The sequence below is a fragment of the Erpetoichthys calabaricus genome, chromosome 2 (assembly GCF_900747795.2).
Source record: "Erpetoichthys calabaricus chromosome 2, fErpCal1.3, whole genome shotgun sequence".
NCBI classification, from domain to species: Eukaryota; Metazoa; Chordata; class Cladistia; order Polypteriformes; family Polypteridae; genus Erpetoichthys; species Erpetoichthys calabaricus.
In genome coordinates, this window is record NC_041395.2 from 200,890,444 (window position 1) to 200,905,595 (window position 15,152).

The window sequence follows — 15,152 nt, forward strand, 5'->3', positions numbered from 1 at the left end:
TTGTCTATGCTGAAATTCCAAACAGAGAAACCTATCCTGACCTCATTAAAAAGATTCAGCATATTGGGACTCGCAAGATTACAAATACTAGCAAAATACCCGTGCTTCGCAGCGGCGAAATACTGCCTTAAAATTGTTATTAAGAAGAAAAGTAAACATTTTTAAACTGAGGGAAAATATACAAATAATTATTTGTTAAGGATCTCTTTGTATACCACGTTTTCAGTTCGGCCCTCCGGTTGTAATATGACCAAGCTGTGCACTGAGCTTACTCTTGAGCATGCAACGTACAGTTGGCCATGTGAAAAGCAATCTTGCCTCAAATCAATGCCAACCTTTTGTAGGGTTTGTCCCTGAGACTTATTGTCATTGCAAAGCAGAGCCTTACTGGAAATTGGAGGCGTTTGAATTGAAATGGGAGATCAGAGGGTATAACGGGGATGGGAGGAATAAAAAGCTCTCCCCTGAGCCACTGCCAGTAAAAATAGTTGCCTCAATTAGGTTCTTTTGCAGACACGTGACCTGAAGTCTCGTGCCATTACAAAGTTTCGGTGGCTGTACGCAAATCCACAATCGGCTTTTTTGAGCCAAACCTGTTGTTTTTGTATGAGCCGCTTTTTATTATTGGGATCGTACCTAGAAACAGAAGCTCTATTAACTTGTGGATTTGCGTGCGAATATTTAGCGGCAGCGTCTCTATTAACTTGTGGATTTGCCTGCGAGTATTTAGCGACAGCGTGTCTATGAACTTGTGAATTTGCCTGCTAGTATTTAGCGACAGCGTGTCTATTAACTTGTGGATTTTTCTGCGAGTATTTGGCGGCAGCATCACGAAGTTGTTTCCGCCTAACTGCATCAGAAAATGTACCACGACATCTGACACGCCTCCTTTTTACTGTTTTCTCACAGCTTGGATTGGTGCTGTCATAATCGGTTTGAGTTTCATGGCTTGTTTCAATTACGTTAGTATTTGCAGGACTTGTTGTGTTGAAGTGACATTCGGCATCTGTCAAGAGTTGTTAGCGTACAACCGGTTTCATCGATAATTTTGCATCCAGCTTTTGAGAGTTGAAAAATTCATAAACATCAAAGTGTCCACTACTCAAATCGTCACCTGTGAATCTAAGATGTTTAAGAGGCATTGGCATTTCTCCAAACGTGTAAAATAGGCACGCAGCCAACTACAGGGGAGGCGTGGGGATGGGGGACGCAATATAGGCAGGCAGCCAACTACGTGGGAGGCCGGGGGACACAGGACGTAACCCCGCCTCACACGGCGACCGAGCTGCAGGCTATGGACGTATATATACAGTATGTACGTAAGTAGGATTCAGTTATGACTGTTACTCATAGAATTTCGAAATAAAACCTGCTTAACTTTTGTAAGTAAGCTGTAAGGAATGAGCCTGCCAAATTTCAGCCTTCTACCTAACAAGGGAAGTTGGAGAATTAGTGATGAGTGAGTCAGTGAGGGCTTTGCCTTTCGTCATGTCACAAAAGTCAATGAATGACTGCTAATGAAGTGACCAAGTTAGAAGAAGTAAGGCAGGACAAAATTTCTTTGTATGCAAATCTAAAAATAGCCTACGTAATCTCCAAGAACACGCACAAAAGCAAGGGAACGATGGGAGCACCAGAACTCTGCTCACACCGCGTCGCTTCGTACCACAAGCCACAAGTAGTAAGTCTGTGATAAGCGGAATACCGCTACGCTTTAAACTCACAGGACGGAAGGACAATCCCGACCTCTTTTATATAGTGTCTTGATGATTGTTTTTACAGAAGTTCTGAAGTAAAAGTGAAAATAATGAAATAGCAACAATTAAAAAAAAAAACAATCTTAAAAGTGTGTATCCGGAAAACCAAATACGGGGTTTGGCGAGCGAAGCGAGCAGGGGGCAAAGCCCCCAAGTATAATAAGATAGAAAGTTCCAAGTTATAATTCGTAGCAAGTTTAAATAAATTTGAATAATTATTAATCGTCTTACAACCTTACAGAGCACTGCTGCTGTTGTAGATCCTTTCCACAGTTCATGACTGGCAGGTTTTAGATCTATCTCATCATTTTCTTCATCACATGAAATGAAGAAATGTGAGTTATTGTGTTATATTTTGCTAGTAGTACTGTCTAGACACGATTTACAGTTGGGCAGCAACATTTCATAATGTCAGTAACAGTGACCGGTGAGAATTTTTCAAGGCAAAATGAAGATGTAAAAGCTGTCAAGTGCAGGCTGTAGAAAATTAATATCTGTCTGTCAGTGTTTAATAGCATTGTGCAAGTGGTTATGCAGTAAAGAGGGGTTTTCAGCATAAAGAGCATATTTTAGAGTTAAAATAAAATGGGATTTTGCAGTGCAGCTATTGAAGAAAAGTTTGTAGCAGTGCCACATTAGTGTTATCTCTTCTTATGGAGTGCTTCATTATTTGAACATGTTTACTTGCCTGAAGTTGAGATGTGAACTTTGAGGTGAGGAAGCACTGAGGACTGGCCAATAAACAAGAGCAGGAAGTGCCTCAAAAGGAGAAAGGATTTTCTAAGCAAAGGAGGGATATACAAAATCAGTGGAATAGACTGACAGTGTTGGAGTGGAGAATTGGTTTCCGTGTAAGGAAAAAAATACAGCCTACCATAACTAAAAACTGTTTGCACTTTCCAGAAGTATCTCATCATTTAACCAATTGTTGCAGACATTCCAAAAGGAATATCCTAGAGTTCTGGGTGGCAGATAGTTTAACTCCTACCACATTTTCCAATGACAATGTGAAGGGACTTCATCTCCTAGATCAGTGGTCCCCAACCTTTTTGACAGCAAGGACCACTTTATTAGATGCAAATTTTTCCACGGACCAGTTGGGGGGGGTTGGTTGGGGGGGGGGGGGGAGTTTTATACACAATTTACATAACATTTCTATTATTATTAAAGTTATTAAGCAGTTTGCATATGTTTACAATCTGAGATTTTTCTTATTTTTTTGCATATAACAAAGACATATGCTTTACATTTGCCAATCCAACAGATTGCACATCACAAACATTAACACTGCAATCTTTTTTTCGTGTCTGCCGTTTCTATAGGAGGGTGACAATGAGTTAAATTCCAATGGATGTTTTTCAAATGTTGACAAGCAATAAGCAAAAGGAATCAATGAAAACCACAGACAACAAAAACAGAAAAAAAAAAAAAAAAAACTGTACGAGGAAAGTTCGAAGAAAGAGATTTTTTTACAATGTTTCTGTTTGGGGATCTGAGCTGCGACTACAGATCTAATTGCTCTGTGGATGATTCGTTCAAGCATTTCAAGGTCACTTCGTTGTAATGAAAGCATCTGTTGAATGTACTTCGTAGTAACGTGATTTCTATAGACTCATGTCATATGGGGAAACTGTCGGGACCATAAAAATACTTTGTTGTAACAGTCTCTCACCACGGTCTCTCTCCTCTCTCTGCACCGCTGCAAAGCCCCGCCCGCCAAGCGTTCTGAAAAGTCTGAGTGAGTCGCCGTTGCCGGCAGTTCTCTCACGGCCCGGCTGTCAGACGGCTGCGGACCGGTAGTGGGCCGCGGACCGGGGGTTGGGGACCCCTGTCCTAGACCACTATTAACTATGCTTGACCAGCGTATGGATTAAGTTTTCATTTTTATTGTGCACGACTGCATCAATTTTGTATGTCGTTTCACTGTATGTTCAGTATATGACACTTTGACTGATATCACAAGTGTGGTGTCCTGTTATTATCATAGAAGGGGAAGCAGAACTGCATTTCGTAGTGCCCCATTAATACATGAAAAAGTCAGCTGACATCACTGGCTGCTGTCCTGATCTAACTGGTTTCACAGCATAGTTCCAAACTATTAAATGGGTCATTTTACCAACCACCGGAAAATGAAACCTACATTGATGAGAAATAGAAATGGATGCTGAAAAAAATTTGCGCTTTCTTCTCACATTACTGCTAATGTTGCTGGTGATTTAATGAAAAGCAGTGAAAACATAAAAAGTATGTGGCTTTCTCATACCAATTAATCAAGCATCACTCTGATGATGGTGTGAGGATTGATTTATTTAGGTAGCTAACAGACTGACTAATATTAGCTAAAACATTACAATAAGAAAACCAGGTTAGCAACTTATGTCAATGGTTCTAAAAGTGCAGTTTGCAAGGTGATAGTCATCATATTAGGTATAAGTGCATGACATAAGCTGCTCTGATACGTCAGTCTGCTACATACAGTACTTATGTAGGGAACAGGCTGACTAATACTAGCTGAAAAGTTGTGTTAGTAAAACTTTGGAAAGCTGTATAAGTCGTCCTGAAAATGTATATTTATTTATAAAAGTCATGTAGTTGTCCAGCATTATTGCTACAAATAACTTGGCTCCACTAGGAACTTATTACTATATACACTGCAAGAGTCAATCTTAGAATATTTAATGTTAATACTAAAATGCACATTAAGTATTTACTTAATTTGAGTAAAATATGAGTCTTTCATAGCTACATATATAATGGAAGATTCTCTTTAACCCCTAAAGCTAACTTGTAATGGATCTTCCTAATTGCTCAGTTTTATCTGTACTGCAATCACATAATTTTTGTCAGTCTGTAGCCAGCTGTTTGATTTGTTTTAATTTCAAGTAGGGAAATAATGCCATACAGTTTTCTGAATGTTACATGTCTGGATGTTTGACCTATGATTATATGACTGTATGTTATATACAGAGTTTATAAGTGAAACTAAAATAAATAAAATAAGATATATAATCCTTAAGCAGAAACATCTTATACAAGAAACTTTACTTTGCATTATCAATTTTTCTCTTTTCTATGTGAACTGTTTTGCTCTAATTTTTACTAAAACACATAAAATGAAGACAATGGAGCTTTCAAAATATTTTCATATAGGGTTAATGACACTCATTGCTAGAACCTCATGAAAAAACAGAAGCTGTAGAACCAGATGAACACAGGTACATTTTTTACTTATTCATCAAGTAATGTGATCTTGATTGTGATCGCCTCTCTCTCTTTCTCAAAACTTTTTCAAAGTTAGACATTTTCATTTCAACCTTCATCAGTCATAACGCAGTTCTCTCTTTTAATTCACATTGATGTCAGTCAGGAGAGCTAATCATTTGTCATTACAGTCCATTAATTCCTTCCTGGGCATGCACTTAGTTGTGGGAAGCAAGAATGAATTAATGAATTTTTGTCTGTTGTTGTGCAAGAGTGTGTTGGATTGTTTATATCACAGCTTAACAATGACTAGGGATAAGAGTGCCTCTCTGTATAAACAGAAGAGATGCAGCACTATGTGATACTTGTGTTAACCCAATGAATTTGTACTTATTTCATTGCTCTCTTATGTAGATCAGTATCTTTAGAAGGAACATCAACTTTAGCAGAGGCATAGTGACAGGACTGGCAAGCCATGCAATTCTTTGAGGGTATCTGTTAACATAGGCAATCATTGAAATGATAAATCTGCAGAAACTCCCCCATGAAGCATAGCATTAAGGCCCCCAGAGTTCCATGAATCACATCCGCACTATAGCCACACTACAATTGAAATTTTGCATTTTTTTCCTCCCATCTATATGTAAAGCGACTTTGGGTTTGTGAAAGGTGCTCTATAAATGTAACTTATATTATTATTATTATTATTAAAAGTGGCAGGGATGCTATTTTATAGGCTTCTCTTCAGCTGGCATTGAAGCTGCTCATTTGAATATAGAATGTCGGGGACAGAATGAGTCTTGTAGTACAAAGAAAAGTTATGAAAACAATGTGTTTTTTTATTCCCAACTAATCCCAGGCTTTCATGTTGTATCCAGCAGGGGGCACTCTTTCTCCCAGGGATGTGTTTCTTGATGCAGAATTGACTAGAACAGGGGTGGGCAAAGTCATTCCTGGAGGGCCGCAGTGGCCACGGGTTTTTGTTCCAACCCAGTTGCTTAATTAGAAAACAATCCTTGCCAATAATTACATTTCATGGCTTGTTAGTGCTTTAACTCTGCTATGTCAAGTCATTCTCATATCCTAGATTTTTTTTCCATTCTAAGGATATCATGCAAATACTTTGAAGTGTAAAATGGACGGGTAATTCTCAATCCTTCACTTTTTTCTCTTCTCTTTCCTTCCAAGTATTTAATTAAACCAAATAGTGCACGATAAATATACACATGTGTAAAGGGTAACAAGCAAAATGGATAACTGCTGGTTTCTTTTGTCATTTGCATCTTATTGCTAATAAACAGCTGCATTCTCGGTTTTTAATTACTCCTTAAGACTTAAATAAGCAATAAGGGTTCAAAATCTTAATGAGGGAGATAACTAAAATGAAGCAGAAGTGTTTCTAGAGCAATAAGTGCTTCTTATTAAGCAATTGGGTTGGAACAAAAACCTGCAGCCATTGCGGCCCTCCAGGAATGGCTTTGCCCACCCCTGGACTAGAACTAATACCATCCCTTTTGCAGAAAATAATTACAAGAGAGAAATATGGTACAAAAAGAGATACATGTGTTTAACTTGATTTAAAAGATAACCTTCATTCCCAGAGTATAATGCAAAATCCTGTATACATGCATATTCAGGCCGGAGAGAAGCAAAGGGACATCACAGCCAAGTGGGAAAACACTGACGCACAGATATCCCATCCATCAGCGAGTAACATCGGTGGCATAGTTTGACATGCTGGATCCTCGTCATTATAAACACTCATATAATTACATATTCATAGAATTCATGTCAGATATGGCTGACTACCAGAAGAACTGGCTGGTTATTAATATCTTCAGAGAATCTGGGGCTTTTAACAATATTGGTCAAGCAGACATCAGCACCTTTTAAAATAACCTGCTTGTGTTCTTCACATGTTTTCTGCAAATCTCCCCAACCTGACTTACAGCTGTCATTTGTCAATCTCCTTCGCAGTCTCTCTCTCAGCTAAATTGGATGGCTTTGTTGAAATAAATTTCACAAATTACATTTGGCACAAATAACATTCTTGCTACACATGTGAAGGTGGAGCAATGTCAGAACATCTCTGTGACTTCAGTACAGTCTGAATCTGCCATGTTAGTGAGTTGCTGACATGTATACACTTGCACATTTTATGCATCTGTAAAGATTATTCATTCTCTGTCTTTTGTTGATAAGGAATGTGTAACGATTCGTCTTGAGCACTAGCCTGAGAGAATCGCTACCACAATTCTGACCTAGCTAAAGGCAGATGTTAAAAGGATAGGCCAATATCACACCTTAATAAGTTGCCCGTATAGTCTTTATTCTAATAGGAGCTCCTATTCAGTCCTGTCAGAAGGTGGATGGTCTTCTCCTTTTACCTGGGAATCGATCGTTCTGCTAGTACCTACGGACTTGGGTGAGCTATCGAAACGGACTTACTTTCATTTAATCATGGCGCAAGTCTGACTGTACATCTTGTATGACGAAGAGGATGTTGGATATATATAGTCCGCTATTTTCAGGACTCCGCATCAGCTTGACGGCCGTTACAGGAATATTATTGTGGACTATCAGCGGATCTATTTATTATCACTAGTACGGGAATTGGGGGAATGAATACTTTTGATGTATAGTTACATGTATATGTTGGTGGCGCTGCAAAACTAAGGGTTACTTAGGTTCGGGCGGGCGATCCATGTGTAAGGGATTAATTTTCTATTTGTTGTTTATTTGATGGTCTAAGGTGGGCTGTGACATATACCTGCATTGATATTGAGGGATTGTTTTATTAGAATAAAGACTATACGGGCAACTTATTAAGGTGTGATATTGGCCTATCCTTTTAACATCTGCTTTAGCTAGGTCAGAATTGTGGTAGCAATTCTCTCAGGCTAGTGCTCAAGACGAATCGTTACAGTTGGTGCCCTCTCTGAGGACTAGGTACATATACGTCTTTTTATTCCCCGTATTTTGTCTACATTTACTTAGAGGCATTATGAGTGTGTCTTCGGTGCCACTAGAACAGGAGGATGCCAGTCCGAATGTATCGCTGTGGGAGGATCCGGTAGCCCGAAGCCGACACGTCACCGTCAGGACTCCTGCAGGAACCCATGATCTATCTAGTCTATTACAGTCCATGTATCTGGAAGATCCTCCCGCACCGGACGAGGAGGACGGTGATGGCAACCCGCTGTTACTCGCAGCGGTTTCCGAACGTCTTGATGCTTTGGACGAAAGAATCACCTCTGTTGCAGAAAGTACAATATCTCGGGAAGAGGGGCTCCGCGTCTATGTGGATACAGCGATTGCAGAGCTTAAAGACAACTTCACTGCCCAGCTAGCGGCTATGGAGAGAGAGATTGTGCAGTGTTTACAGCGGCGGGATCGCCAGTGGAAGGATGACCTGCGTAAGGAGATACGGAAAAGTATTTCCGCGATTAAAATGCCGGCTGCCCAGTCAACGCCGGGGGGATGGGGCATCGCGCGTTTATCAATCTCATGCGCTTCCTCATGTGCCGGCGCTTCGCTTGGAATTTCCCAAGTTTAAAACGGACTATACTTCAGAGGATGTAATTGACTTTTTGGAGCGCGAGGAAGCTTTTGTGGCTGCTACACGGCTGGGCAATGAAGAGCTTATGGGGGTAATAAACACCTCTTTACAAGGTCCAGGTAGGAGCTGGTGGCAGGCTGCCCGACACAAAATTACTGACTGGATTTCTTTTAAACAGGAATTCCTTAATGCTTTCCTTCCCTCCGGGTATAAGATGGAACTTGAAGAGCGTCTCCGGTCGATGGTGCAAGCCCCCACTCAGTCCATAAGGGATTTTGCTTACGATTATCGGGCTCTATGTCTGAAGTGGCAACCTGACATGGTAGAGGAAGAGCTGGTATGCCGTATATTGAACGCCTGCAATCCACGCTTGGCTGGAGGATTGAGGGGAGTAGTGACCTCGGTGGAACAGCTGGTGAAGGTGTGTTCTCTTGTGGAACGAGACTGGGCTGCTTCCAAAGAATACTGGAATAAAGTGCAGACTACAAAAAAAGAAGTTCAGTCCACCAAAGCACCTAAAAAATGAAGCAGCCTAACTGAAGTGGGGGTCTCAGTGGTCCAGGTACAGACTTCTCTTCTGGTGGTCTCAACACAGGTGAGGGGATTACACATAGATGCAGTCGTGGATACTGGGAGCCACTTCACCTTAATGAAGAAAAGCTTATGGAAAAGAATGGCACTACCAGGGGAAAACCTCGAAACGGCAACCTCCGTCAAATTTATTTTGGCTGACGGCACCAAGCATGTGGCCGTGGGTAGGGTTTCGTTACCGTTCCAAATGGATTTGACCCTCTGGAATGCTGAAGCCTATGTTCTGGAGGACAAGCACTTGACCATTCCATTGCTCCTTGGTCTGGATTTTACTACCTCCATCCGGATGTCTATACATATGCATTTGAGGAGCTACTCTATAGATAGGGGTGAAATGAGGCCTTTCTTATCCAAGGCTCGCGAAGATTTGGGATGGTTCAGTCTCAATTTTTACGCTGCTGAGGTAATGTCCTCCAAGTCCAACTCACTGGCAAGCGTTCTGGAACAACCCATGGAGGTACAGCCTCTATTATGTCGATGGTCAGAGGTGTGGACCAAAAAACTGGGTTTAACGCGTGCAATAACTCATATTATAAGGACTAAAGATGAGATCCCAGTTCGTCATCGGGCATACAGGGTATCCCCCCAGAAGAGGGAAATTATAAGAGCGCATCTGGACAAGATGTTGCAGGATGGCGTCCTAGAACCATCAACTTCTCCATGGGCCTCTCCTGTAGTCCTTATCAAAAAACGGGATGGGTCATATCGTTTCTGTGTAGACTACAGGGGATTAAATGCAAAAACCCATCATGATGCTTATCCGATGCCCCTAGTTCAAGAAATCTTGGAAAGTCTGCATGGTGCAAACATCTTTAGCACCCTGGACCTCCGCTGTGGATATTGGCAGGTGCAGATGGAGGAATATAGTAAACCAAAGACAGCTGTAATTACCCCTGAGGGATTATTCCAATTCAGAGCCATGCTGTTTGGGCTGAAGAATGCTGGGGCTAGTTTCCAGCGTCTGATGGAGCAAGTTCTCAAGGGGTTAATTGGGAAAATCTGCTATGTATATGTTGATGATATAGTGGTGTTCTCCCCAGCACTGCATCCACATCTGCAACATCTAGAAGTAGTCTTCCAGAGGCTGCAACAGGCGCATCTGACACTAAATGTGGAGAAGTGTTTTTTCCTTCAACCCCAGATTAAATTCTTGGGCCATGTGGTATCGGGAAAAGGGGTTGAAGTAGACCCTGAAAAGGTGGCAGCAATTCAGAACTATCCTAACCCCACCGATATTAAAAGTCTGCAGAGGTTTCTTGGTCTTGTAGGGTGGTACCACAAATTTATCCCTCGATTGGCTGACATCGCTGCACCCTTGCATCACTTGCAGAAAAAGGATGTTCCATGGGAATGGACAGTGCAATGTCAGGATGCAGTTGAACAATTAAAGGGGGCCCTCCAATCTCCACCCATCCTGGCTCAACCTGATGTTCAACTCACATTTCAAGTTCATACAGATGCCAGCAACATCGGGCTTGGAGCAGTTCTGACCCAAACGAGCGAGGGGGATCAGAAAGTAATTGCTTATGCATCAAGGGCTCTGCATGGGGCCGAGCTAAATTACTCCACCTCGGAAAAAGAATGTTTGGCGGTGGTCTGGGCTGTGGAAAAATGGCGCCACTTCCTAGAAGGGGTGGAATTCGAGGTCTTCACGGATCATAATGCCCTGACTTGGGCTTTTAATCAACCAAAGACGTCATCTCGACTGACCAGATGGGTTTTGCGCCTCCAAGCTTTCAACTTCAAGGTATTTTATCAGAAGGGCTGCAATAACATTGCCCCGGATGCGCTGTCCCGGAGTTATTGGATGTCTGGGGATATATGTATGGTGACTACTCATACTCAATGGACAAATCTACCTTTAAGTATGCAGGACCTAGCTCGAGCACAAACCAACTGTCCTGTGTGCCAGAAGGTTGGTGAAGATTCTAATGAGAAGGGACGGGATCGCATACATTTCAAGGACATCCAGGGTGTCCTTTTCCGTGTGGTGCCGGCCAGTCTCGGAGGATCCAAATACCAGGTAGTGGTCCTGGAAGAGTATGTATCCAACTTCCTTAATTATTATCATGACAGTCCTTTTGGTGGGCATCTTGGGCGAATGAAGACTTTGATGAAGGTTCTGGAAGTAGCTTGGTGGCCCTCCATTCGAAGGGATGTTTGGAGCCATGTGAAATCCTGTAAAATCTGCCAACAATTGAAGAACCCCCCTGGTAAGCCAGTAGGATTTCTCCAATCCACTATTACATCTGAACCCGGCGAAATGCTGGGAGTTGATTTGATGGGGCCTTTACCTTCATCCAAAGCCCAAAAGACAGTGCTAATGGTGGTGGTGGACTATTTTTCAAAATGGGTAGAACTCTTCGCTCTCCAGGACGCCAAGGTTCCAAAGATCTGTTCTACTCTCAAAGATGAGATTTTCACACGCTGGGGGGTCCCAAAGTATATTGTGTCTGACAGGGGCCCGCAATTTACTAGCTCTATGCTTCAGGAACTGTATATAGTGTGGGGGATCAAACAGAAACTTACCACGGCTTACCATCCGCAGACGAATTTAACGGAAAGAGTGAATAGGACTTTGAAGACTATGGTAGCCTCCTATGTGGGCGAACGACATCAAGACTGGGATAGGTGGCTGCCGGAACTCCGATTTCCCATCAACACAGCGGTACATGAGGCCACTGGTCAAACCCCTGCTCGGGTGGCTATCGGACGACAACTCAAAAGTCCCCTGGATCGACTTATCACCCCAGCACCTCTCCCTGATTCAAAAACATACAATACAATTCAGATCCTCGAAAAATTAAAGCAGCAAGTACAACGGAGGTTAGTGAGTGCAACATCCAGACAGGCTAAGTATTATAATGCACGACGGCGAGCGGTACCCTTTGCTGTCGGGGACTTGGTGTGGACTAGGACTCACCCAATCTCCAGTGCTGTCAACAGATTTGCTGCTAAGCTAGCGCCCAAGTGGGGGGGTCCACTAAGAATAATAAAACGATTAGGACCGGTTAATTTCCGCGTACAAAGGGGTAGTGGTGTAGATGCCATAGTGGAAACAATACATGTGGCCAATATCAAGCCCTACTTTGGACCCGCCGTGCCGCCGACTGGGGGTGGGGATCTATGTAGCGCTGCCACATAAAGAATAATGTTTTCTGCTGTCGATCGGTTGTTGGGGGGGGCGAACAGTCTTCCGACAGAGATTGATAGCGGTGCCCCAGAGGTGGAACTTCCGGTTTGTTCGAGGAGTGATTTGCATAAAGCGTAAAGAGTAAAGAAGAAGGGAGAGAGAAAGGAAAAGAAGAGCATCGTATATCAGAAAAGGCAGATCAGATTCTGCTCTGGCCATGGGAAAAGCCTAGGAGCTCCTATTCAGTCCTGTCAGAAGGTGGATGGTCTTCTCCTTTTACCTGGGAATCGATCGTTCTGCTAGTACCTACGGACTTGGGTGAGCTATCGAAACGGACTTACTTTCATTTAATCATGGCGCAAGTCTGACTGTACATCTTGTATGACGAAGAGGATATTGGATATATATAGTCCGCTATTTTCAGGACTCTGCATCAGCTTGACAGCCGTTACAGGAATATTATTGTGGACTATCAGCGGATCTATTTATTATCACTAGTACGGGAATTGGGGGAATGTATACTTTTGATGTATAGATACATGTATATGTTGGTGGCGCTGCAAAACTAAGGGTTACATAGGTTTGGGCGGGCGATCCATGTGTAAGGGATTAATTTTCTATTTGTTGTTTATTTGATGGTCTAAGGTGGGCTGTGACATATACCTGCATTGATATTGAGGGATTGTTTTATTAGAATAAAGACTTTACGGGCAACTTATTAAGGTGTGATATTGGCCTATCCTTTTAACTTCTGCCTTTAGCTAGGTCAGAATTGTGGTAGCAATTCTCTCAGGCTAGTGCTCAAGACGAATCGTTACAAATGTTTTGTTGTGATGACAAACTACTACATGGAGCTGATACCCCAATTCTGTAATTTATACAGCAATTTCTTATCACATAGCGGTAGCAAAAATAGCCACTCCCCAAAAAAAGAAAAATATTTTTGAAACTGGCTTGAGGTACACATTACATTGCTCATAGTAACTTACCCACTGCTGAGTATGTCAACTTCCATCCCCCATTGTCTCCTGAGTTATCACTGTGGAATAGAATCTGTACCCTATTACTCCCCGTCTCAATCTTTCCAGGTGACTGATCTCCACAAAAAGGACCAAACTCCTTCTGGCCAGCCTTTATCTATGATGAAAAAATTCAATTACAATGCTGAAGAGAGTTTTTTGTACAGAAGTATCTTTTTTTCTACACAAGATCAGGCAGATCACAAAAATACTATTAACTTCTTAGCTTTGATCAGGAATTTATTGAAAAAATACTTTCACAGCATTTAATGTTGAACACAGGCCTCCCTTTTACATTAGTACAAATGTCGTTGCAGCTTATCCAGATTCCAGGCATTTTCTATTTAGATATCAAGCTGAGCTCAAGTAAGAACTGGTTTAATACATGAACTTAAAAAAAAAGCTTCTATGCAAATGGTCATATGAAATATGTATCTCTATACTTTAATTTCTGAATCAAATGAAAAGTTTATATAGTAGGTTATTATATGTTCAGGCATTTAAATCTTAAAATGATATCAGTTTCAGCATTTACATCTTATCAGAGTGGCTTGGTCTTTAAGGAGATCGATTTGCAACATGAATGTTGCTGTCTGAAATCCTAAAATTCCTTATGCTTATTCACTAAATTTGCCTGGGGTTAATTCTCTAGAAAATACAGTTAAAGCTGTTGGATAAAGATACTGTACCTGTCTTTAAAACTAAGCCCGGAAAGCATGTCATTGGTAGTTCATACAAGTAAGTTTTTTTATATAGTACTTTTGAAAAGCTATTTATGGAAGGAAAAGGAAAAGATGGCTTTAATAATCCAATATAAGATGATAGTTTGAATATTAAAATTTTTGCTGACAAAATTCAATATCTGTCACATATGCTCACAGCTGCTTAAATGTCTGACTTGTGATGATCAATCTAATCTCAACTATCTTAGACTTCATAAAGCATTTCTTAAACAGTCAGCATTTCCTAATTTACTAACATCAGTTTGTAACGGCAAACCCAATTTTCCGGATTGGCAACTACCCCGCCAAGACCCATGGCCTGGATTGTTAGATCAGACAAGCCATACTTCTTCTGAAACACTTCCCCCATCAACGATCAAAAATAAGCAAAAGACAAACAGCATGTAAAATAATAAAATGAATATATATTGAAAAAAAAGAAATGAAACAAACTCCAAACAATGTATATATGAGGGGTGTTCAATTATAAACAGGAATTTTCATGCTCTGTTCTTATAAATAATAATAATAATAATACATTTTACTTATACAAGGCACGTTTCAGAGAACTCAAGGACACCGAACAAACAAACAAACAATAAATAAATAAATAAAAGACACAATTATAAACAACTTAAAACATCAGAAAATCTAAAAATTAAAACCAAACAAAACCACTATAATCAAAAGGAAAACAAAAAAGCCATTTTAAACAGATGCGTTTTAAGTTTGCATTTGAAAAATGAATATGATTTGATGTTTCGGAGCTCCGCAGGTAATGAATTCCAGAGCTTGGGAGCAGAACTGCTGAAAGCTCTGCTCCTCATGGTGGTTAGACGGGTGGGAGGGACGGTCAGATGGGTGGAGGAAGAGGATCTAAGGTTACGGGATGGAATGGCAACATGAAGAAGGTCAGACAGATATGGAGGGGCGAGGTTATGGATGGCCTTAAATGTTAATAGCAGAATCTTAAAATCAGTACGAAACTTTTTTTTTTTTTTTTTTTAATATTTTTATTTTATTAATTTTCATTGTAATCATTCCATACAAACAGATCAATTTATAACCCAACAAATTTGAAAACAAATCAAACCCCACCCCTGAGAAGGAGAGCTTAGCTAAAGGAAAATTTCTTTAAGCTTTTTAATAAGGCAACATTAGACAAAAGAA

At 41.0% G+C, this 15,152-nt stretch overlaps 1 protein-coding gene across 2 annotated transcripts in view; it reads right to left on the reverse strand.

The window, feature by feature from the left end:
* masp1 (MBL associated serine protease 1) overlaps window positions 1-15,152 on the reverse strand; it is a 206,672-nt gene that overhangs the window by 90,543 nt on the left and 100,977 nt on the right. For both annotated transcript variants that reach the window (XM_051922229.1, XM_051922228.1), the window contains exon 6: window positions 13,231-13,378. In XM_051922229.1, coding sequence (XP_051778189.1) covers window positions 13,231-13,378 — 148 coding nt within the window. The remainder of the gene's footprint in view (window positions 1-13,230; window positions 13,379-15,152) is intronic.